At 37.9% G+C, this 23,589-nt stretch overlaps 1 protein-coding gene across 1 annotated transcript in view; it reads left to right on the top strand.

The window, feature by feature from the left end:
• Positions 1-23,371, top strand: part of ADAMTS5 (ADAM metallopeptidase with thrombospondin type 1 motif 5) — a 41,655-nt gene extending 18,284 nt beyond the window's left edge. The window contains exons 3-8 of the mRNA XM_045540501.1: positions 3,748-3,915; positions 11,960-12,243; positions 15,082-15,265; positions 15,642-15,817; positions 17,474-17,649; positions 22,343-23,371. Coding sequence (XP_045396457.1) covers positions 3,748-3,915; positions 11,960-12,243; positions 15,082-15,265; positions 15,642-15,817; positions 17,474-17,649; positions 22,343-22,910 — 1,556 coding nt within the window. The 3' untranslated portion in view covers positions 22,911-23,371. The remainder of the gene's footprint in view (positions 1-3,747; positions 3,916-11,959; positions 12,244-15,081; positions 15,266-15,641; positions 15,818-17,473; positions 17,650-22,342) is intronic.
• Positions 23,372-23,589: the final 218 nt, after the last annotated feature.

The raw sequence follows: 23,589 nt of genomic DNA, 5'->3' as shown, positions 1-23,589 counted from the left end.
TTTAATGTATAAGTACAGATGCCATTAACAAGTGCAGCCACTACATAAGTGCGGTTGTCCCTTGATTGCCTCAGGATTTTAGGTGAGAAGCTTCCAATTACATCATCAAGAATTAAAGATTTGCTAAGAAAGACAAAGTTCCTCAAGCAAACTGCTTTTCAATCTTTTGCATATTTACTGATTAAAAATGGTTGCAAATACAAATAGTAATTCTTCCCTAAAGCAAGACTTTGGGACTTCTACTTTAAACTCTGACAGTGAATTGCTGCCTCTAAACCCACCTCTGCCTTTTCTCTCACTAGGAAATTTTCATGTCCTCAAATCTCTTCGTTAACCCTTCCAAACTGCTTTGAATCCTCTCCTCCATTCTCTTCCAACACTCCGCCTCTCCAGAAAGAAATATTTCTCCTTTCCAAGGGTAAAGACTGACTTTCTCTGTGGGTTTCCTGATTCCATTCCCCTGCCTCCTCCAAGACTTCACACCTCAATTAACTCTGTTGGTCTCTATTGCTCTAAAAGCTCATCACAAAATACAACTTAATGTAAACAACAAATTACTTCGGGCATTGTAAACATTTTCTCCAACACTACTTTATATTCTTTATGTGTGGTTTTACCCTCTGGGGTAGGAATGTCTAAACTCCATCTGCCGCTAATTCTCCTCAGGGACTGCTTGATGAAGAAATTCTTAATCACCAAACCACACCATTCATGTTAAACATCTCTATGTGTGATTTATGAAAAATGTCTCTCAAAAAAGACAGAAGTCTGAAAAGCTAAGGGCTGTCCTAGGCGATTGGTATAAATTTTGATTCGGCTGGGGCATTACATTTTCAATTTCCTAGAGTCTGGATTTTCACTGTTAATAAGCTTTTGGTATCATAGCTTGCTGTCTCGAATGTGAGTGCCACTTTAAAATAGCTTATGCTTTTGTATGTACCTTGAAATTTCAGGGCTCAACAATATCAGCCAATTTCAAACTGACAATAGATGTCTTAGCATAATTGATTGGGGGCTCAATATCTGAAAATACCACTCCTTCTGCTGTTCTCAGTTTTTAGTATGTCTGTCACGTCTTTCCTGAAGAGCATCCAAATATCCCTCACATTGATCTTCCCTTTCATATCCTGTCCAGCTCCTGAGGGGAAGTCACATGGGTCTCACTGTGTCCTGGTTCCAGCCACTCTGGAGCTGCCTGCCTGTTTCTTTGGGTGCTTAACTGTTCTTCGCGTTGCCCATGGCTCTCACTGCCCTTGAGAGAGCACGCCTCTCCCAGACAGCTGACAGGCTTCCTTCATGGGGGACGGAACCTTCACTCACACTCAGAAGAGTCGGTCTCTTTCAGTTGATCCTCAAGCAGTCTGTTTCTGCCTGATACCTGGAGATTGTAAAAAATTCACATATCCTTTTACCTCTTGCTGAGGTGGAACTAAGATTTGTTCGTGCCCAGAATGGCAGTCTTGTCTGCTAGAATTTCCTATGTACATCTTTGGGGGCAATTAAGTTACATTGATAAATTAGTAAATTTGGGGAACATAAAATTCATAATGGTATGCCAAATAGCATGCCAAAAGATTTGTAAAATTATGCCAAAATATTTAAAATTAAACTGCCTTGATTACATAATTTGAAATATTTAAAATGATATGCCTCACCTCTCTGTACTGTCTTGGGCCCCTCCAAGTGCATTTAGTGTTTGCCATATGGCCTATACTTTAAATCAGAATCCTAAAATCTACCCTCCAAATGAAGTGGAAATCCCTTGATACAATGATAGAAATGCATATGGAAGTATTATTTATTTATATAGATTTAGAGGAAAAGACTATTACTCCATTAAGTAAGTATGAATATCTTCTGAAATAGAATGAAAAAGTCACATTTTTAAATATACAATCTGGATTCAAATAAATATTATGTTGCACAGGTCACTTTGGGCCACTTTCCCTCGCTCTCTTCTATGCCAGAGGAAAAATCTCAAGTGTGAAATTTCCACACAAATCCCACATTTTTCAGCGTTAGCTGACAAATCTACCTTGGAAAAGTTTAGGAAGCACAAACTGCATTATCAACAAGTGGTTGGTTTCCTAAATAACTTTAAGTTGTTTTCAGTAAGCCATAGTGAAAGATTCTGTTTCTTCTGTGAGCCGTGATTTCTCTTGGAAACTCAACTAACTACTCAAAACTTGGAAAAGCCTCTGAAAATTTTCTTTGCTTGTTATTTGGGACATACTTGATAGACTATAATGCACATTTATGCAAACAAAACATAAGTGGTGGTGGGAAAGTTTCCCAAAGGAAACTTTCTTGTCTAGTAAATACTATTGGAGTAAATATCTGGATAAATAGCATAAAAATGCGGGGACTTGGAAGGTCACCAAGCCCTGGCCACTTAATTTCAACCATAACAGCAGTGAGTTGCTCAGTGGACAATTTTGTTATGAGGTGTTGGTGATTTAACAAGTTGCCCAAAGTAGTCGGAATCCAGCATGAAATATTTCATCCCTGTTGAGTTTTATTGGTATGCACTGGACTCTTTTGATAGAATGGCCAAAGTTTCTGCATTTGGCATTCAGGAACCCAAGGAGAATGCAGTCATCAATTTGCTATAGTTATTTTCTACATTCTTTTTAGTGGTTTGTATATCATTCCAGAAAGCTTTGCTAAAAACACTGAAATGATTTGTTGTCTACTTTTTAGAGTTCCTACTAACTGCTCAAACTACTGTCCCAGATTTTTTAAAACAGCATTTTAGATTTATTAGAGAATATCATTTTGTCCTTAGACTATACGAAAATTGATCTTATGTAATAAAAAGTAATTTACTCAGATTATAAGAATGTGGTTATGATGTGAAATAATATCTAGCTTGATAGAATGAATATGGCATTTGCTGGGATCGTGGAGAACATGTTTGGGAGACTTAAGCACAAATATCAACTGGCTGAATGGTTTTAAACAATCACTTACCTTCCTAGTATTTGTTTCCTCTGCAACTTCTAACACTCTATGATGGGCATCTTGGTATTTTAGACATTTCTTAAATGTAGAGAGGTATATTTTCAAAATAAATTATATGCTTGTGAGAATAGTATACATTCACAACTCACTAGATAGCTAACAGAAATGAACAGGTGAAGCACGCTTACATTTGCATGGAACTTGAAAGTTCCTCATTTCATTTCACTCTTTCCCCCTCCCCTAGTTCTCTCTTATATAGCTACCTATTTACTTGACTAAGAAGATAGAAGTCATTGACATTCAAAAACTGTCTATTAAGTGTTTGCAGCTTGCACAACATTAAGTGAAATACAGAGGTTTCAACAGTGTATGGAGGAAGATGTACTTTGATCTCATGGGGTTTGATCAGAGGAGGCAGAGAATTAGACAATCGCAATAATATGTGGTGAGGGCTATGACATAATCCCACAGTCGTCTCACAAACTCTAGATTCTAAGTAAGGCTTTGTTTCTACATGTCACTGAGCATATGTGATCCAGATGAATTATGGGGACATCCACTCCTTAGATTAACTTTTCAACTTTCATCTAAATATTCACCAAAAGTAACTGCTACACTAACTACATGCAGCTTTTATTTCCCAGGGGTCCAGTCCCTGGGTAAGAAGGCAGTTAAAATGAAGTCATCTACACGTGGTGAAAAAAATCAAGCACTAGCACAACTGTCATGGGAAAACAGAAATGCACAATCACCCATTATTTTCACTTCCTCTGTTCTTTCCCTCAGGACACCTACTTGGCCTCTCCCATGACGATTCCAAATTCTGTGAAGAAAACTTTGGTTCCACGGAAGATAAGCGCTTAATGTCTTCCATCCTAACCAGCATTGATGCATCCAAGCCCTGGTCCAAATGCACTTCAGCCACTATCACAGAATTCCTGGATGATGGCCACGGTATGTATCATTCCAGACAACTTAAGCTGAGAAACGGGAGTTTTACTTCATTATATCTTCATAACATTCATCTTGCCCTCTAAGACAATGGGTTGTTTAGATAGTGTCAGAAAAAGGAGCAAGGAAATTGATTGTCTACTGGCGTGTAATGCCAACGTCCTTGGTGGCATTCTAGCTATGGTATTTTTGCTTTTGAATTGAAAAAGTTCAAAGGAGAAGCAGTGTGGGAGACCACACAGAATGCCTAGCTGTGCCCTGAAAGCCTGGCTTTTATTCCTTCTTTCACCACTAGCTTCCTGTGAGAACTTTGGCAGACATCTTGGTTTCCCTGCTATTAATATGACTCTCAGAATTATTTGTTACATGCCCATTATAGGGCTATGGTTAAGTTGTAGGTGACAATTCTACCGGTTTCTCTTTACGGCAACATAAAGCCAGGAAAGGAAGCTCTCTAGATTTGCATTGACCAGAAGAATTTGGTTTCATCATGACAGCAGATTCCCCTGAAAGTGGAGTAAAGACTGCATGCAGAACAGAAATAGAAAAGCAATCGGAATGATGGGAAAACACTTTAAGAACTTCAAAGGAAAATCTTTGGCTTTATACTTTAGATGCAGTTCAAGAGCACAGAATACTTTTATTAAATTCTGTAAGACTAGGATTAGTGCTATAAATTATATAAAAATACTGAGGAAGTCACAATGTTTAGAAATAATAAATACTGACCTCTAAGTAATCTTTGAAACAAGCTGTTGCAAATTTTCTTGCATTCTTTATTACTTTAAAATAATAGAAACACAAGAGGACAAATGCATTAGGGTTGGAAAAGATCTTCAGAGATCATGTTGTTCAAGTTTTTTAATCTTACAGAAATGGACACATTTTCATTTCTTTTGTTCTTTTAAAATTTATCTTTTTTCTAAAACTTATGGTTAAGTAAGTATGACAGAAATTCTTGATCATCATAATTTTCCATAAAATTTTCTTCTATGGTTCAATTCTGAATAAAGAGAATCTATGATAACTGTCTTTTTCCCAGTTCCACAAAGTTTATGACAATATTTTCATAATTTCTTCGTGTGTTGAGCATCTTGAACTTTGGCTACATAATGTCATAACAATTGAAAAATTCAATTCATTCCGACAAAAAGAAATTCAACTACGTACTGTCATAACAATTGAAAAGTTCATATCATACAAAAAGAAATTCAACTGCACAGTTTTTTGATACCATATAGCTGAAGTCTTTTTATGAACTCCTTTTTTGGCTACATTGGTGGTGAACTAGCAAGGGTACTTGCTACTATGTATTTAAATCCTCCTATTCCTAAAACCAATCCAGATCCATGTTGGTTTAAAATTTTTCTCAATATAAAATAAATGTTCTTTGTTAGTTGAAAGGATATCCTAATATCTTAAAGATTTAGAAACCATACTAAGAGTTAATGTATTAAGCTTTACTTTTGCACTAATAATAAAATGGTAATTTTATGTTTAGCTGAGTTTACAATGTAGACTAAATGTGGATAAAGTTCTAAAATTAATATTGCCGTATTATCTTCCTATCTACATTGATAGGATCAATATCTAATACAGTCCCTCCTGGGTGGAATCTTAAGTCTCCACTCTTAATATTGCTTTTGCTGTTTCATTCTTTTCAGGTTTCTCTGAAAATAAAATAACATTAATATTTTATTCCAAAATCACACGTTACACATTCCAAGAAGTTGAGCTAAATCTTGAATCACTAAATGAATGGATTTAGTTGCTAAGGCAGCAAATACTTATGGCTAAAATGGGACTAATTTTTTTTTCCTGTACAAGTATTAGGTCAGCTAATTACAATGCTGTGCAGACTTTTATTCCTTATTGCCATAATTTTGGAATGATTCATTTATTTCATGTTTATGGAATTTGTGATCCTACTTTATGTGCAGTAAATATGCTTTCAGCATTGTCTTCATTTGTTAACATTATTTTTATATTTGAAGAAGTCAATGCTCTGATTTTTAAAAAAATTACAACAAATTTACATAGTTTTTAATCTCTCAATGTCTATCCCAAAGGACTCATGATAGAGAACAACTAAGAACATAATTTAGTAGCAATACATCTTCTTTATTTGCTCTGGTAAAATATTATCTGACTTTCCCAGATGTATACTAAATAAATAAATTCAGTTACCAAAATTCTTTGGACAGAAACTATGTATAGTTTATTTATTTATTAATTTATGTCATTAAATATAGACTCTCTCAATTTTGAATATGTTGGTTTGATTAGGCAGTCTTTTGTTTCAACCAAAAAAATTCTATTTTATCAGTAACCTATAATGAATAAAGTGATTTCAGAATGATAAAAAAACAAGAAAGGAAGTGTGGCACAATGGCAAAGCTCAACTATGTCTTACTTCATTTCAAAACTGACTTTAGTCAGTTTAAGTGAAGATGTGGCCACAGAAATTAGCAAACTCAATTTTGAGATGATTGGGGTTCTAACATTTTAACTACAGCACTTAGGAGAGAGCTAAGAAGAAAATCAAAGCCCAAGAGGACAGAAAACAAATAAATTCATCTTTGTTAGAAGATTAAGCTGATATCATGAAACTATATTTATTATAAAACCATTTAACTTTACTCCTAGTGAGCTTCTTAGGTTTCCCTTCAGAGCCCATGTATTCATATTTTACAGACCTACTATTTTTCTGTTTTAACTTTCTAGGCAACTAAAAATAAAATAGCATATCCAGTGGGGGTCGGGAGACTTTAGATACGTAAACTGAGAGCAAGAAGTGATATCATTTGACCATAAGGGGAAAGCCAGAAAGCTATAAAATTTAGCCCCAAAACATGAAAGGCACAATAGTCTGGTACCATTTCCTAAAACGTCAAAAACTCTATCACACCAGCATGACCCCTAAAGGCATCTCTATATTTTAGCATGATACAATAATTGATACACAGAAAAAAAATATGTTCAGTTTTCTAGGAAAGTTAAATTGTGACTAATATAAAAACAGCAAAGACAACTGCCATGTTTAAGTAGATACTCTCACAAAATTTATATAATTGTGCAGTGGTACCTAAAGAGTACATTGTAAATGGAAAATCCATTTGCATGTAATATCTTATCCCTCCCCCTCTCACCTCCCGCAATACCAGAGAAATGAGGTCGCAGAGTAAAATTAAATTCAAAGTATTTGATTTATTTTTAAAGTTATTAGCCGTAAGTAGCTGGACATTTGTAGCACTCAACCACTGCCAAATTTAAATTCATCAGTACTGAGTGTTTCCTGATTTAGTTCCAACAAGAAATATGCAGCAATTAGGTTATGGTAGAAAAGCCAGAGTGCTCACTCTAAGGTAACTGGGTCTGCAGACTTGTGATTCAGAAAAGGAGAAGCCATGCCCCATGGGACTCCTCCACCAACCCCAGCCAAGATACTTGTAGACATTCTGCAGCCTTTATACAAGTTAGCTCTAGGCAAGCTGGCTAGGAGTAGGATCCTCAAAACTAAAGGTAAGCACTGGCAGAGAAATTGTGCAGCGAAAGCAGGTTATTGAATTTCCTTTCTCAAATGCTTAATAACCTTGAAGCCAAAAAAGATAGCTGTGTCTGCTGTATCCCTGAGTCCACAGTGCCAGATGATGAGAAAGGCCACCACCTAAATACATAGTGCTCCCAAGAGCACTCACAACACAGGCTGCTTAAGAAAACCTAGAGATGGTTTTGAAAAATTACCATGTAGCTAGCATATTTAAAGAGCTAGGTTTATAGCCAGTTACCGAACTCAGAACTTTGGATATAAAATGACATTGGAAAACCAGTTCTCTGAATCCTTTGTTAAGGCTAGACTGTAAAGCTAGCAATAGGAGCTTAACATCAGCTTTTAAGGTGATATTAATAAAAGCCAAAGCCTATTATGGTTGTACATTGACTCTGACAATAAATATATTATTTAAAAGTGTATGCAAATAAGATGTATATTTTAAGGCCATAGTGACCTATGTTTTTTTTAAAAGTTTCCTTCATCCTATAATCACGGAGAATTTTTAATCTAATTCCGTTATCAGTACATCTACTAAACAGTGCATCTATACCTCTAACAGCTTCACAAACAGGCCTCTTGGATGTCACTTTTGGTCAACAACCATTGTCTGTTCCTTTTTCAGTGCCCTTGTTTGTTCATCTGTCGCTGGGCCCTAAGTGAGTCATCAGAGAGCAGGCAAATGCACCAGTTTCTTTCTTAATGTTAGACATTCAATGAAAGACTTAAAGGCAGAGGTGTAAGGGCAGAGAGGTGAAGAAAGGAAGTGAAAGGGAAGAGAGCAGGCAGTGGTCTTAGGCTTCTCTGGATGCGTTTCATTAGGAACATTAATTGATTTCTCCTAGGCCTTGGATATTTGGGCCGATGCTTAATTTCATGCCTGAGTACTGAAAAGGAAGGGAAGATTGAAATGACCATAGTGCTAGAAATAGAGAAAAAAAAATGAAAAGGAAAAAGAGCAACTTTGATAATTTCCACTAATCATTGATATGACAGACAATACTAGAAGTCAGACATGTAAAACCATAGATTTTTCAGTTCCATTTTCTGGAGGTGTAATGACCCTTCCATCACCCATTAGGGACTTCTGTGGCACAGAGAGACTACCACATGGCTTTATTTGTCCACCTCAAATCACTGCGTTTTATGTTTTAAGTTTTTGATTTATTTTAAACATTTAATGTAACATGGATGGTAAGAACATACATGCAATATGCACACATTTCTATTGACTTTCTTTTATAAGCTATCTCTATACACAAAATGTTAAAACAAAAACAAAAAAAAAGGAAGAAGGAAGGAAGGGAGAAGGAGAGGGAGGGAAGAAGAAAGAAGCAACTTGCCAATTTGTGGAACAGAACAAACACAAAATGTTGGCAGCAAAGCCCAGATAGAATTTCAGACTTGGGTGAATTAAAAATATGTGAAGTAGCTATGAAGAAGTGGTTGAGAATAAAAGTAAAGCGGATTAGGAAAAAGTCAGCAGCAGGCTGCATGCCTTTAGAGGTCAATATAAATGATACCAAAAGATTGATCAATTCCCCTTTTCACCCCTGCCCCAAACTGTATACATTTTAAAAAAGACAATGTATATCCAATCCACTATTATTTAGATATTACATATTTTCTACTGTGAAATTCAGAATCAGACTCGATATTGATTTTTTTATTGTTCCTTGGCACCAGTCTGCCCTTTGGTAGTGATGTCTGTACCTTTTTGTTATAAAAGGATGTAATTCAAAATAAAAATGAAATCAATAGGCTATACACTTCTTCAGGGGTAAACAGAAGCTGATGCAGCAACTAATCCTAGTAGTTCAAACTTTGGGGCAATAAAATAATGGCAATTCTGAAATAAATCTTTTTATTTTAAGCAACAAAAGGTCATCTCCACATGTATAACCTCTAAAGGAAAATTATAGAGCTAACATATCTCCTTTTCAATAGCAAAGTAAATATGTTATTTCTAAAAAATTATACTTCCAGATTAAGCTTTGTAAAGAGATGCCACATGTTAAAGTCTCCTTGTTGTAAGCTGATCTCAAATTGTTTGCGTTAGACATTTCTTTTCACTCCTCATCTCCTAGTGAGGTAGAACAGGTGTCGATGACTGTGTGCCCACAGTCAGGTGGGAAGTTACTTTGGTGTGAGATAAATGAGGTAGACCCGTGCCATGTGCACCCACACGTGGTAAAGCTTCCTAGCTAATATTTAGTTATCCAGTCTCACAGACTGTGCTTTTTAGTAAAATAAAAAAGTTTCTTAAAACAGCACTTTTGAAGAATTGGAAAGCATTCTTGCTGACTCAGAGATCTGTTAACAGTCCTCTAACATCAGCAGTCTGCCAAGCACCCCCTGGTTTACACAGCGCTCCTTTTTATGTAGCCATAAAGATAACGTTTTTCATGGGGTTCTGAAGTGCCTAATCTTACTCTGTCTGGTAAACAAAGCTTAGTGAGGTTTTACTATCATTCTTTCCTATTGACTTGATGTTTTTCTTTTAACTAGATGTTTTTCTCCCAGAGTTCTCTTTGGCTAGATACTTATTTTTAATGCTTTTTCTGGCTTGCCTTAAGAAACTTTACCTCTTCAAATGTTCTGGCTCAAAAGTGAAGTAAGAAGTTTGCTCTTTATTCATTTTCATATAATGCCACCATCGCAGATTGACAAATTCTAAGGTATTCACTTTGAAGAGATTTTAAATGTAGTTGTGAAAACATTTGCAGTATACTTAAAATATGCTGAATATTCTACTTCTCAGTGGAACATAAGGATTTGAACGTGATTTTCTTTTGCTGAATACAAAGAATAACTCTAATACATCTAAAATGTGGTTAAATATGTTGAGAATAAAACCAACTATCATTGTTTCATATTTTTCTGGATACCCTTTATATCTCTCTTAGATAACTTTATGTTTACAGTATCACAGTGAGAAGAGAAACATTTCACAGATCTTGAAAATAAATTAGGGTGAGGTTAGCTAACTTGGCCAAGACCACTCAGCCATTTAGTGTTTCTCCAGCATTAGACTTCAGAGGGGATGTTTCTACCATTAGGCTTGATATCCCACCCTTTAAGTATCTTTGTACCTGCCTGCCCTGCAGCAGTAAAGCAATATCCACATGCTAAGCAGAGGCCATACGGTATATGACGAGGAGGGCAGGCTCTGAGCATAAAACCCTAATAGCTATGTGACGTTGGGTAAGTGATCTATCTTTTACGTTCCTCAGTTTCTTTATTTGTAGAATAAATAAAATGTGTAATAGAATCTGCCTCTGGGATTTTTGTGAGGATTAAATAAGCTAATATATGTAAAGAACTGAGAATAGTGTGTGTAACAAATATTTGTTATTGATATTATAATCAGTGTATACATCCTAAAATCAAGTAAACAAAAAAATTACTGAAATGGTTGGGCACTATGTAAGCATGCTTATATGACTAGAGAAAATTAATGGTGTTGACTGGCTGGGCAGGGATTCTGGGGAAGGCTTTTGGGGAAGGGGAGCCACATGTCACCTTCTGGATTTGTATCATCTGTGTCCCATCTTCCGTGGTTTCCCCATCTCAGTCCCGTTTGCCTGTACAGCCCCACATGCAATGCAGTGATACACCAACCTGGTGTTGGCAGACGCTCTACATACCCAGAAAATGCCAATTCCATTCAGTAACAGACGAAAAGGGAACAAAAAGGAGGAGGAGTATAAAGACAGGCCTAAATTATCAAAAATTTGTTTTTTTCTTCTCCCATCACTCCTTTGTTCTGCAAATCTTGAAAGCTTTTAATTAAAGTTTTTATCAGTCCGGGAGAAATACTTTATTTAGTTTATCTCCTTTGCTCTGTTGAGAGGCCTTGAGAGGTAGATCTGGGTCATTTTTCTGTGTTCTCAATACCTAGTATGTTTTCTAGAACATCGTAGGTGCTGAGCAAATGCTTGCTGAGTTAGTGTGAGAATGAATGAGGTGCCACCTTGGTTGTGATTTATGGAATTAGTGGGAAGGAGTCATACGATAGGCACATGGGGAAGAGGTGTGCTGGAAATGGGGAATGGGTTACAAACAGAGGGCCAAGGACAAACTCTGTTTCTTGAAGTTGTAGAGTAAATGCTTTTGTTATTCTTATCATTAAAGTTCACTATCTGATTTCCTCTGGGTCCTTACTAATGTCTTTTAGTGCCTCAGCACAATGGCTAGTTTCCCAACTAATCGTTATAAAGTAGTTTTCTTTCATCATGCCACTGCCAGCCCCACCTCCATCACTATAGACACTGCAGAGCACGTGGCCCACTGAGAATCCTGGGGTGTGTTGGTGAGTCCAGGGAGGTGCCCAGCCTCGGCCCTCACGGAATCCCTTCTCCAGAGCCCCACCCTGCGATGGATTCATGGATAACTCATGCTTCAACACCTACCAGAGCGTTTCATTTTTAGATCTATGGTTTTAGTGATTTGAAACGTGCAACCTAGAGCAGTGGTCAATCTCCGTTATTCTTTCAGGCAACTGTTTGCTAGACCTACCAAGAAAGCAGATCCAGAGCCCCGAAGAACTCCCGGGACAGACCTATGATGCCACCCAGCAGTGCAACCTGACATTTGGGCCTGAGTACTCGGTGTGTCCGGGCATGGACGTCTGCGCTCGCCTGTGGTGCGCCGTGGTGCGCCAGGGCCAGATGGTCTGTCTGACCAAGAAGCTGCCCGCTGTGGAGGGAACACCTTGTGGAAAGGGGAGGATCTGCCTGCAGGGCAAGTGTGTGGACAAAACCAAGAAAAAATATTATTCAGTAAGTGATTTTCTCATCACCCAGTGCTTGGAGACCCAAGATGTGAAGTGCATTCCCATGACATGTGTGGGCACTGTCATCAGGTGGTTTTATTTCCTAGTTAAAATATTTTTACTTTTTTTCTTAATTTCAGCACATTACAGGGGTACAAATGTTTAGGTTACATGTATTGCCTTTGCCCTGCTCAGGTCAGGGCTTCAAGCATGTCCATCCCCCAGATGGTGCGCACCACACCCATTAGGTGTATATACCCATCCCTTCCTTCCCCGTCCCACCTGCCCAACGCCTGATGAATGTTACTACTATATGTGCACATAAGTGTTGATCAATTAATACCAATTCGATGGTGAGTACATGTGGTGCTTGTTTTTCCATTCTTGGGATACTTCACTTAGTAGAATGGGCTCCAGCTCTATCCAGGATAATACAAGAGGTGCTGTATCACCATTGTTTTTTGTGGCTGAGTAGAACTCTACGGTATACATATACCACCACATTTTAATAACCCACTCATGTATTGATGGGCACTTGGGTTGTTTCCACATCTTTGCAATTTTGAATTGTGCTGCTATAAACATTTGAGTGCAGATATATTTTTTATAGAATGTGTATTTTTTTCCTTTTTTTACTTTGGGTAAATATCCAGTAGTGGAATTGCTGAATCAAATGGTAGTTCTACTTTTTGTTCTTTGAGGTATTTCATACTACTTTCCATAAAAGTTGTACTAGTTTGCAGTCCCACCAGCAGTGTCTGAGTGTTCCTATCTCTCCACATCCATGCCAACATTTATTGTTCTGGGAATTTTTGATAAAAGCCTTTCTCACTGGAGTTAAGTGACATCTCATTGTGGTCTTGATTTGTATTTCCCTGATGATTATAGATGTTGAGCATTTTTTCATATGTTTGTTAGCCATTAGTCTATCTTCTTTTGAAAAGTTTATGTTCATGTCCTTTGCCCACTTTTTGATAGGGTTGTTTGATTTTTTTTCTTTTCCTGATTTCTATACAGATTTTAGTTATCAGCGCTCTATCAGATGTGTACCATGCAAATATTTTCTCCCATTCTGTAAGTTGTGTGTTTGCTCTCCTGATAGTTTCCTTGGCTGTGCAGAAGCTTTTTAATTTGATCAGGTCCCATTTATTTATTTTTGTTGTTGCTGTGATTGCCTTAGGGGTCTTCTTCATAAATTCTTTCCCTAGGCCAATGTCTATAAGAGTTTTTCCAACACTTCTTCCTGTAGTTTCACACCTTAAGTTTAAGTCTGTTATCCACCATGAGTTGATTTTTGTGAGAAGTGAGAGGTGCAGATCCTGTTTCAGTCTTCTACATGTGGCTATCCAATTTTCCCAGCACCATTTATTGAATAAGGATTCTTTTCCCCACTGTATGTTTTCGTCTGCTTTGTCAAAGATTAGATGGCTATATGAAGATGATTTTATGTCTGGATTCTCAGTCCTGTTCCATTGGTGTATGTCTCTGTTCTTGTGCCAGTACCATGCTGTTTTAGTTACTATAGTCTGTAGTATAAGCTTCATCTTTTACCCGCAGTAGCTGTTCTCAGTAATCAAATTTTCTGAAGAAAATACAGATAATAGGAATTTCTTTGCAGGTTATGTCCTTTAACGAATAATTATATAACCCAGATTCTGTCCAATTGAGAACCCAAGTAGGACTCTGCAAGTTGCTTTTGAAAGCTCACTTTCAAACTTCCCTTGCTAAAGTTATCAGAACACATTTATTGAAATTCAGTAAGGAAATAATAGCAGAGCTGACACATATGGTCCTTGTAACATTTGGTGAGCTCCAAAATGATCATTTTCTTTCCTGATAGTAAGTCAATCTAAATTTAGGAGCTAAAGTGACTTAAGACTGCTCCAGGGAAACCCGTCTGCCACCACGTACACAGTCCAACATTAGGTCAGCTGCCCTCTTAATTTTCAAGGCCTGAGCAAAGTACGTGTTCACTCTCACCCGCAAGATTTGCAAAGTCCCTAGGAGAGTGTTGTCATATGCTCATTGCCTGTGTCTTTTCAGGCTGTCACCCAACTTTACATCATCAGATACCCTGACACAGGCAGCCAGAGGCAGTTCTTCACACATTCCCTCAGCAAAGCAGTTTATAATATTCTTCCCTTTGGAGTTACTCAGCTTCCTCCTGGAATGTTTCCTGAGCTGTAGACCTAGGGTATCATAAAAGGGCTCTTCCTTCCTTCCCTTTGGGGAGTGTGTGGGTGGGAACATAGGTGCACTTCAGTTTCTGTCACATCTAATTAGGAAGTAAGCCACACCCAGGTCAAATACATTTACGTATGTAGCAGAGATTCTGTCACAGACAGGATGTGGCATGTCAACAAAAGGACTACAGAACTGCAGTGCTAAGGAGGGAGAAAGAGAGGCAGACACAATCAAATAATGGCCCAGCCTCATGCAAAAGCTTCAGCATTATATACTTCATTAAAGAGTCAAGATCAGATTGGATACAAAGTTTTCATGGTTCCATGATTATTAACAGAGTTGTACAATATCAGAAAACATAATTTAAAGTGGTCCAGAGAAACCAGGAGGTAGTCTCTGTGGTGTGATTATTTCAGATTCTCTGGTGCTGGGAGCTGGGGCATGGGGAGGGGGAGGGGGAGTGCTGGAAAAGATGAATTATTTAGAATTGGAAATGTGTTGCAATCCCAGAGCATGACCATGTTAAATTCAGTGAAAATGTGACTATATCTATGATGAAGTGTCCACTGTGTCATGAAATGCAAGTGATTTCCAAATGTATTATACATTTTGAATGTTTTTCTCCCATCTGAGTTAAAATATCTTCTATTTTCTATTCCAGACATCGAGCCATGGCAACTGGGGGTCTTGGGGGTCCTGGGGCCAGTGTTCTCGCTCATGTGGGGGAGGAGTCCAATTTGCCTATCGCCACTGCAATAACCCTGCACCCAGAAACAATGGCCGCTACTGCACAGGGAAGAGGGCCATCTACCGCTCCTGTAGTGTCACGCCCTGCCCACCCAATGGTACGCTGCTTCCAAGTGTCAGCAACCACCATGTGCCACATGTAGTTTGTATTTTAGAATTAATAAATAGGGGAAGCTGGAGAAACAGCATTAATCTTATACCGCGTACTTCTACCAGTGTGCAACTCAATAACAAATATGTGAGAGTGATTTCAAAATTATTACTGTAAACAATGAAGTATTCAGAGAATTGGAAGAAATAATCAACAGTTTCAACTCTATGCATAGATAAAATCCATCAGCACTGGTGCATAAAAAGGCTGTGCAAAAAAAAAAAATAATAAGTTAGGATCTTCTCCTTAAAATTAGTTAAGCACAGAAGAATATATCAAAGTTTCAGAACCGATAGGGTACTAATGTAACGTGTGTTTCCTAGGTAAATCATTTCGTCATGAGCAGTGTGAGGCCAAAAATGGCTATCAGTCTGATGCAAAAGGAGTCAAAACCTTTGTGGAATGGGTTCCCAAATACGCAGGCGTCCTGCCAGGGGATGTGTGCAAACTGACCTGCAGAGCCAAGGGCACTGGCTACTACGTGGTATTTTCTCCAAAGGTAACTACACACCAACTGCCCAGGAACAGCAGGCATCCTTGGTGGGAGTTATTTGGTAGGATCAAGGCTGTGCATGCCAAATGTAAACAGTCATTATTTTGGGGGTAGTTAGATTTTGGAGGGTTTTTGTTTTCATCTCTATAATTTTTATATTTTCAAACTTTGTACAGTGAATAAAAATCATTTTATAAATGGAGCAAGTAAATTTTTCAAAGGCTATTTTTGAAAAGTGCAACTCACTGTTAAGGAAGAAGAAGTGTGACCTTAACTTTAAAATAGCCATGAAAACAACTAGGATGTCCTGAGAACAATTGTAAAAGGGACTTTAAAGCAAGGAAATTTTCTACTTTTCTATCATTTACTTAAGAATTCCTTTGATGAGTAATGAAGATGGAATTCAAGGTCATCATCTCTGACCCAGGCTTTTGAATGGGTCAATGAATATTAATGAATCAATGTCACCCTAGTTATTTCTATTATAATATTTGTGTGTGTAATATTCCCCATTTTTCACAGGTGAGCATTTTCTAAATATAAAGCAGTTTTTTTTCTTACAATCAGTGTTATGCAACAATTTACAAATACTGTTTATCTGATTTGCAAACAAGTGCTACATTTAAAACCACTTCTGAAACTTGGCCTTCAGATATTTATGACATGTTATTGAAAACAAGCTAATGTCCAACTTATGTGATTTTTAAAACATCACATCTTTTTATTACAAAATAACAAATTTTCATTTAAAAATATTACAGGGAAATAAAAACATAAACACCACCTGAAAATACCACCATCTGGAGAGCTTTTAACCTGTTGAAGTATATCTTACTTCATTTTCCACACACATACACATACATTCAGTCAATACACACATATATGGAAAGATAGAGTTTTGTACATACACAAATATAAAATGTATAGGTTTATTTATATATGTGTATATATTTATATGTTATATATACTCACATACACAAGCCACAGTCCGTATACATCTATTTTATAACTAGCTTTTTAACTATATACTAATTCCTGCACTCAAAATATATTCAGTGTCTTCCAGTAAGTACTTTTCCTCTGACTTCCTCAGACTCTTATTTCTACACTGATCTGATTGTCTCTCTTCTGGTGTCTTCCAGTTCAGCACACAATAGGGAGTGCTGTCCAATCATGACATGGTTTTGAATGTCAAAGGTAGATTTTCAAATTTGTTATTGTAATAATAATTATACAGCAAAGAAGAATCTTTGCACTCTGGAGCCTGCTTGTGTTCAGCTCTCCAAACAGCTCTCCCAAACACCAAGTGAAAAGATCGCTTCTATCAAAGTAAAAAGCCAAAATTATACCATAGGAACGTGTTATGCATATACAAATGGAGATGAAGATCTCTGGTCTCCTAACACATTTGGAATTAAGCTTAAGAGAGAAAGTGCGTAACCTAGATTTATCCCAGATCTGTTTCCTGACGATATGTCAAAGATTTTTCAGTTAGATACTCCTGGAAATTATGGTGTTGTTTTTTTGGGGGGGGGATATTATTTTTCGATCTATTCCAATCAAACTCAAAAATGACAGATCAGAACTTGTTAGAGTACCAAAGGAACTAAATATACCTATGTGCGAATATTCGCCACCGCTAACGTGTTTGTCCTGATTCAGGTGACGGATGGGACTGAATGCAGGCCGTACAGTAACTCTGTCTGCGTCCGGGGGAAGTGCGTGAGAACCGGCTGCGACGGCATCATCGGTTCAAAGCTGCAGTACGACAAGTGTGGAGTCTGTGGAGGAGACAACTCCAGCTGCACAAAGATTGTTGGAACCTTCAATAAAAAAAGGTAATACGATAGAACCCTTGCCTTTATATGGATTGAAGTAAGCTTTAGACTCTTGCAAAATTGATAAAGGAGTCTCACATTACATCATGAGCTGTCTGTAGAAGGGGGTCTAATGTGGCTCTCTCTAGTAACACAGTATAAATATGAGAGGGGAAGAAGCAGAGATGAATAAGGCTCTGGTTGCTCAGAGGAAACTCTCGGCGCCTCTGAAAGCAGATAAACTGCAATGAGGGTCAAGGTCTCGCAGAGTCAGAAAACTGAAAAGAAGAAGTGGGTGACATTCTACATCAGTGATATCTTGCAGAGCAATTATTTCTGAAATCTAATTTAGAAAAGGATGGCTGGCTTCTATCTTTGTAAAAACAAATTTTCATTAGGCTGTGTTCTTCTGGAGAAAACATTTCTCCCTACAAAATGTAAATTCATTGTAGTGGTGTGGGCAACATATTGTTTTATAGTGAACCATCCTGGCTTATATCTACTCTCTAAAACAATATATACAGCAATGTCTGTCTCCTGCTGTCTCTCATGGTCCTAGATTACACGTTTGCTTTGAATATTTAAGTTTATATAGTACCAATATCTGGCACAAAATATAATGCTGTCAGGATGGCTGAGTTGGCTAAAGAATCTGATGGGATATAGGGTTGCTTTTCTTCTCCAAACCACTCATGCTGAATGGTATTCACTGAGTTACCTGTGTTCTTGAGGGAGTTGCTATGTTGTCTTTAACTTGAGAGCAATATGCAAGCCAAATTAACCATAGGATTTATTAGAGAGATTAAGCATCATGTTAATGTCAAAAACTGGAAATTATCTCTGATATGATTTAAACATATGTGGCTGAAGTATTTATTCTGAGTTAAAATGTGCCTTACTAATTCTATGTTTCAATGAAATAATAATTATTTGCCTAATTGTGTTGGGCCATCTATGTCAAACACCCTGAATGTCCAATTATATTCTGCATTTTTATACATTTCAAAGGTGTAAGACAACTTAGAAATGATCAGTCTGATGTTATTTTATAAATAAGAAAACTGGGACTTGGAAAGTTTAAAGCTTACCCAATTCTGATGAGTGCCAGAGGGAAGCAGAAGCTGTGATGCACAGTCCATTTTGTAAATAAATAAGGAAGGAAGGAAGGAAGGAAGGAAGGAAGGAAGGAAGGAAGGAAGGAAGGAAGGAAGGAAGGGAAGGGAAGGGAAGGAGGGAGGATGGGAAGGAGAGAGGGAGAAAAAAAAGAAAGAAATTCAAGAACCAGGTTAGGACTAAAATTATTTTTAAAAAATAATATCTTATATACTATATGCTGTATATTCTTTCTATATGAAGTTGTAAACCACTTTCAAAATGCTAAATTTAACATTTTAAGTTTTTTGTATTGACAACTAATATTTGCACATCTTGTCACATGAATAGATGAAGAAATTCATCATAGCAACTCGTGGTGTGCAGCATAGCCACTTGCACATAGATTTGACCAAGATTATTTTATGGTACAAATTACCTCCTTGGATATACCAAATAAATTACCTTGGCCTAATGTGATTTATATCTAAAACAAAAGCACTGATGTTGGGGCTGGAATAGTTGCAATCAAGTTCTGGCTCAGTAAGTCACTGGCCATGTGATCTTTGAAAAATCACCTAATTTCTTTACCATGAAATTTCTCAAAACTAGAAAAGAAATAATAGCTATTATCTTGCAATGAATAAAACTGTAGTGAGGATGAAATGAGGTAATGTGTATTAAAATAGTTCATCAAGTTCAAACTTATTCACAAATACGACCCTAATCTTAACTCTTCCCCTCCCTAGATTTTCCTCATCTCAGTAAATGGCAACTTAATCCTTCAACTATTCAGGCCCCAATATTGGTCATGGTTCACTTCTGATTTTCTCTCACACCCCACACCCACCCATCAGCAAATCCTGTCAGTTCTGTTTCTGCCATATATCCCAGATCTGACTGCCTCTCGCTGCTGTGACCACTACCACCACAATCCAGGGGATCGTCAGATCTCGTCTGCACTAGCACAGCAGTCTGCACGCTGGTCTCCGTACCCCTTGCTCCTCGCAGCCTCATCTTTATCAAGCAAGGAGAGTGGCCACTTTATTACCCAAATCAGATCATAGCATTCCTTATCTCAATACCCTCCAATGGCTTCCATCTCACGTCTCACTTAGAGCCATTTCCAAGACTGTCTGGTAACCTACGGAGGTAGTAAAAGGCCTGGCGTCTTCCCTGTTCTTGTCTCTTTTGTACTGTCCCTTTCTCTTGCTCTGCTCCAACCACACTGAACTTCCTGACACTCTTCAAACATGGCGGCAGGCAGGCATGTGTGTGCTGTTTCCTCGGCCTGGAACACTTTCCCCTATTAATAAACAATGCTCCCTCCAGAATTCCTTTAGGTCTCTGCCAAATGTCACCTCCCCTGATGATGGCTACCCTTTGTGGATAAGAAAACCTCTCCTCCATCCCCATGATTGCTGTCTATCTTCTTACCTTGCTCTATTTTTTCACAGCTCTTATCAATTGATACTGTTACATATTTTGTTTGGGGGGAGTCCTAGGGCCTGACTGCCCCCACTGAAATGTCCCTTCCATGACAGCGTACATGAATATAAATGAATATATTCCTTCATGACAACAACCACATTCATTTATGGTAGTCAGGGAAGCTGGTTAGTGTCCGGAGTTTAAACAATACCAAGCAGGGTATAAAGAAAATGAATAAAAAATACAAAGAGAATCATCTTTTGCTAAGGCACTAGGAAATCAGGGTACTAATACTCACACTCACCAGTGCCTGGTGACACTCGGTCTGAAGACCCACAGCAGCCCTGCCCATCTCCACTAATTCTCATCAACAGGAGACAGGCTCTAAGGAACAAAGATAAACACTAAAAAGTCTTCCTGCCTGATTCCTTTGCCCTTCATTCTTTGTTTTCCTTACACCTTGCCTGATATCATTTAAACTCTGAACATAACCATAACTTATTTGCATTTAACAGTTATAAAATATGGCTGGCAAGGGTAAGGATTCTATGCATGGGGACATAGTGAAAAAAACACATATTGGAAGTCAAGAGACCTGGATTTTAAGCCTAGCGCTGCCACTAATTAACCCTGGAGTGAACTTGATCAAATACTTTCATGTATCCCTACTTCATAGTCTTTTTGTGTAAGATGAGATATTATTTCCAATATCCCCTGGGACTTTGAAGCCAGTTACTATAGGCTTATATTTTATTTATTCATATTAGACACTACAAAAAAGCCCTGTAACAAAGTCTGACCCATAATGTATTACAAAGAAACAAAAACAAAGAATGAAGTTAGGCAGAGTAAGCAACACCCTCAGCACTGCATTGTCTCTCTTCAGCACTGCAGGAAGCTTTGTCACCTGTCTGGCAATCGCTGTAGATCAGATGCCCAGTAGACAGGGGCCTTCCCTGGGGATCAGCCTCCCCTCTAATTCAAAGGAAACACTGGAGCAGGGGAAACACGCTTGGATTTTTAGTGTGTGAATCAGTTATCCCATAACTTCTAACCTTGAATGAGAACTTGCAATTAGACTGTGCAATTTCACATACATCAGTCAAACTGCACAAGCAATAGTATTTCTATTTAAATAAGTAGGAAAGTAAAACACGGCGACCTTATGAAATTACTTATAAAGGCAAAGATTTTGGCAAAAGATGACTCCTTCTCACTTTTCCCTTGGTGCTTAATTAGCATTTCACTCCTAGCATTTGCCACAGGTTTGTGGACATTAAAGATATTTATGCCTTTGCCCATTTTCCTGAGCAGATGAAGAACCTTTAGAGACTTATCTTATTTGTCACTCACTATAAAGCTTTACTCAATCTATCATAATGTCTTACAGATACTAAGCACTCAGAAAGAAATTGCCAAGGCATTATTGTTTTTTCTTTTTATGATAGTAGTGAGATGTCATTACCCAAACAGAATTTTATGTTCCATTTAGTGGCCTTGCCCCACAAAATCCAGAGTTCTAGTGGAAATGGAAGCAGAGACTCTACTCTGTCTCCAGCCCCAAAGTTAATTAAATCCGTGTTCCCAAAATAGTCTGCACATTGGAACAATGTGAAGAGCTTCAAAATACTGCCGCCTATTGCCCCCACCCCCACCAAAAGATGGGGATTTAATTGGTCTGGGGTGTGGCGTAGGCTTTAGAATATTTAAAAGATCCCCAGATGATTCTAATGTGCAAACAAGTTTGAGAAACATTAAAGGTTTCTATGACGCTAATTGAAGGCAGATTTTTGTCAGTTTGTGTTTAGATATATCCCATTTTGTGCCAGAAAGAATGTAAAGTAGCTTTGTAAAGCTAATAGGATGTTATAAGAACGGTAATGACTGGACAAATATTTGAAGTTAGTATAAATTTTTAAAATAAAGGGAGCATGCTAGCATCATCCTCATTATGAACATCTCAATAAAAATGTATACAGTACTATAGTCTAACTGCAATTCTGTCATAAGATTGGTTTTTAAAGCTGATTTTGAGCTAATCTTTTAAGTACTTGAAAACTTTGTGTTAAGATAAGGGAAGACTTTTACAAAATTTCTATGTGTTTATCCGTATGTTGAATGTTTACTTATTTTCTCTCGTTGTCTCATCACCTTCCCCTTCTCCCTCCTCCTTGGACATTCCTGCCTGCAGTAAGGGCTACACTGACGTTGTGAGGATCCCTGAAGGGGCAACCCACATAAAAGTGCGACAGTTCAAAGCCAAAGACCAGACCAGATTCACTGCCTACTTAGCCCTGAAAAAGAAAAACGGTGAGTACCTCATCAATGGGAAGTATATGATCTCCACTTCAGAGACGATCATTGACATCAATGGAACAGTCATGAACTACAGCGGCTGGAGCCACAGGGATGACTTCCTGCATGGTATGGGCTACTCTGCCACGAAGGAAATTCTAATAGTGCAGATTCTTGCAACAGACCCCACGAAAGCATTAGATGTTCGTTACAGTTTTTTTGTTCCCAAGAAGTCCACTCCGAAAGGAAACTCTGTCACTAGCCATGGCAGCAATAAAGTAGCACCCCATACTTCACAGCCACAGTGGGTGACGGGCCCGTGGCTGGCTTGCTCTAGGACCTGTGACACAGGCTGGCACACCAGGACGGTGCAGTGCCAGGATGGAAACCGGAAGTTAGCAAAGGGATGTCCTCTCTCCCAAAGGCCTTCTGCATTTAAACAGTGTTTGCTAAAGAAATGTTAGCCTGTGGTTATGATCTTATGCACAAAGATAACTCGAGGATTCAGCACTGATACTGCCGTGGTGAACGAGAGGTCTACCTAATGCACAGAATGTCATGCTTCAGTGTCATTGTCTACAGGAGTCGAATTATGGGCAGAATCTGCTCTTTGTGACCAAAAGAAGATGTGCACTGCTTCATATGACAATGGTGACCTTGGAATATAGAATAACTTGGGAGTGATTCAGCATCCCCTGGGCCTACAAAAATGAAAAAAATCACTGATGAATGTAGAATCAGGGGACATTTGAAGATGGCAGAAGAGTCTCCCCTTTGTCACCTACCTCTTACAGAATGTCTTTAAAGACATTGTAATCATTTTCACCCATGATACACAGTAGCTTATTTTTACTGTTTGTAAATATGTTCTTCCTTGGTATGTCACTTTATATCCCTTGGTTCTATTAAAATATACATATATATATATATATATATTATATTTCTATACAAAAGTGTTTGACCAAAGTAGGTCTGCAGCTATTTCAACTCCTTTCAGTTTCCAGAAAGAGCTGTGGATGTTTTACTGGAAATTAAGAACTTGCTGCTGTTTTAATAAGATTTAGCATATTTTCTGACTACAGGAGATAAAATTTGAGTCAAAAACTATTTTGACAGCAAGCATCTTCTGAGAAATTATGAAAA

Source organism: Lemur catta, chromosome 1 (assembly GCF_020740605.2).
Source record: "Lemur catta isolate mLemCat1 chromosome 1, mLemCat1.pri, whole genome shotgun sequence".
Lineage (NCBI taxonomy): Eukaryota > Metazoa > Chordata > Mammalia > Primates > Lemuridae > Lemur > Lemur catta.
Note: the sequence above shows the minus strand (reverse complement) of the source record. Positions and strands in the feature narration are given on the sequence as shown.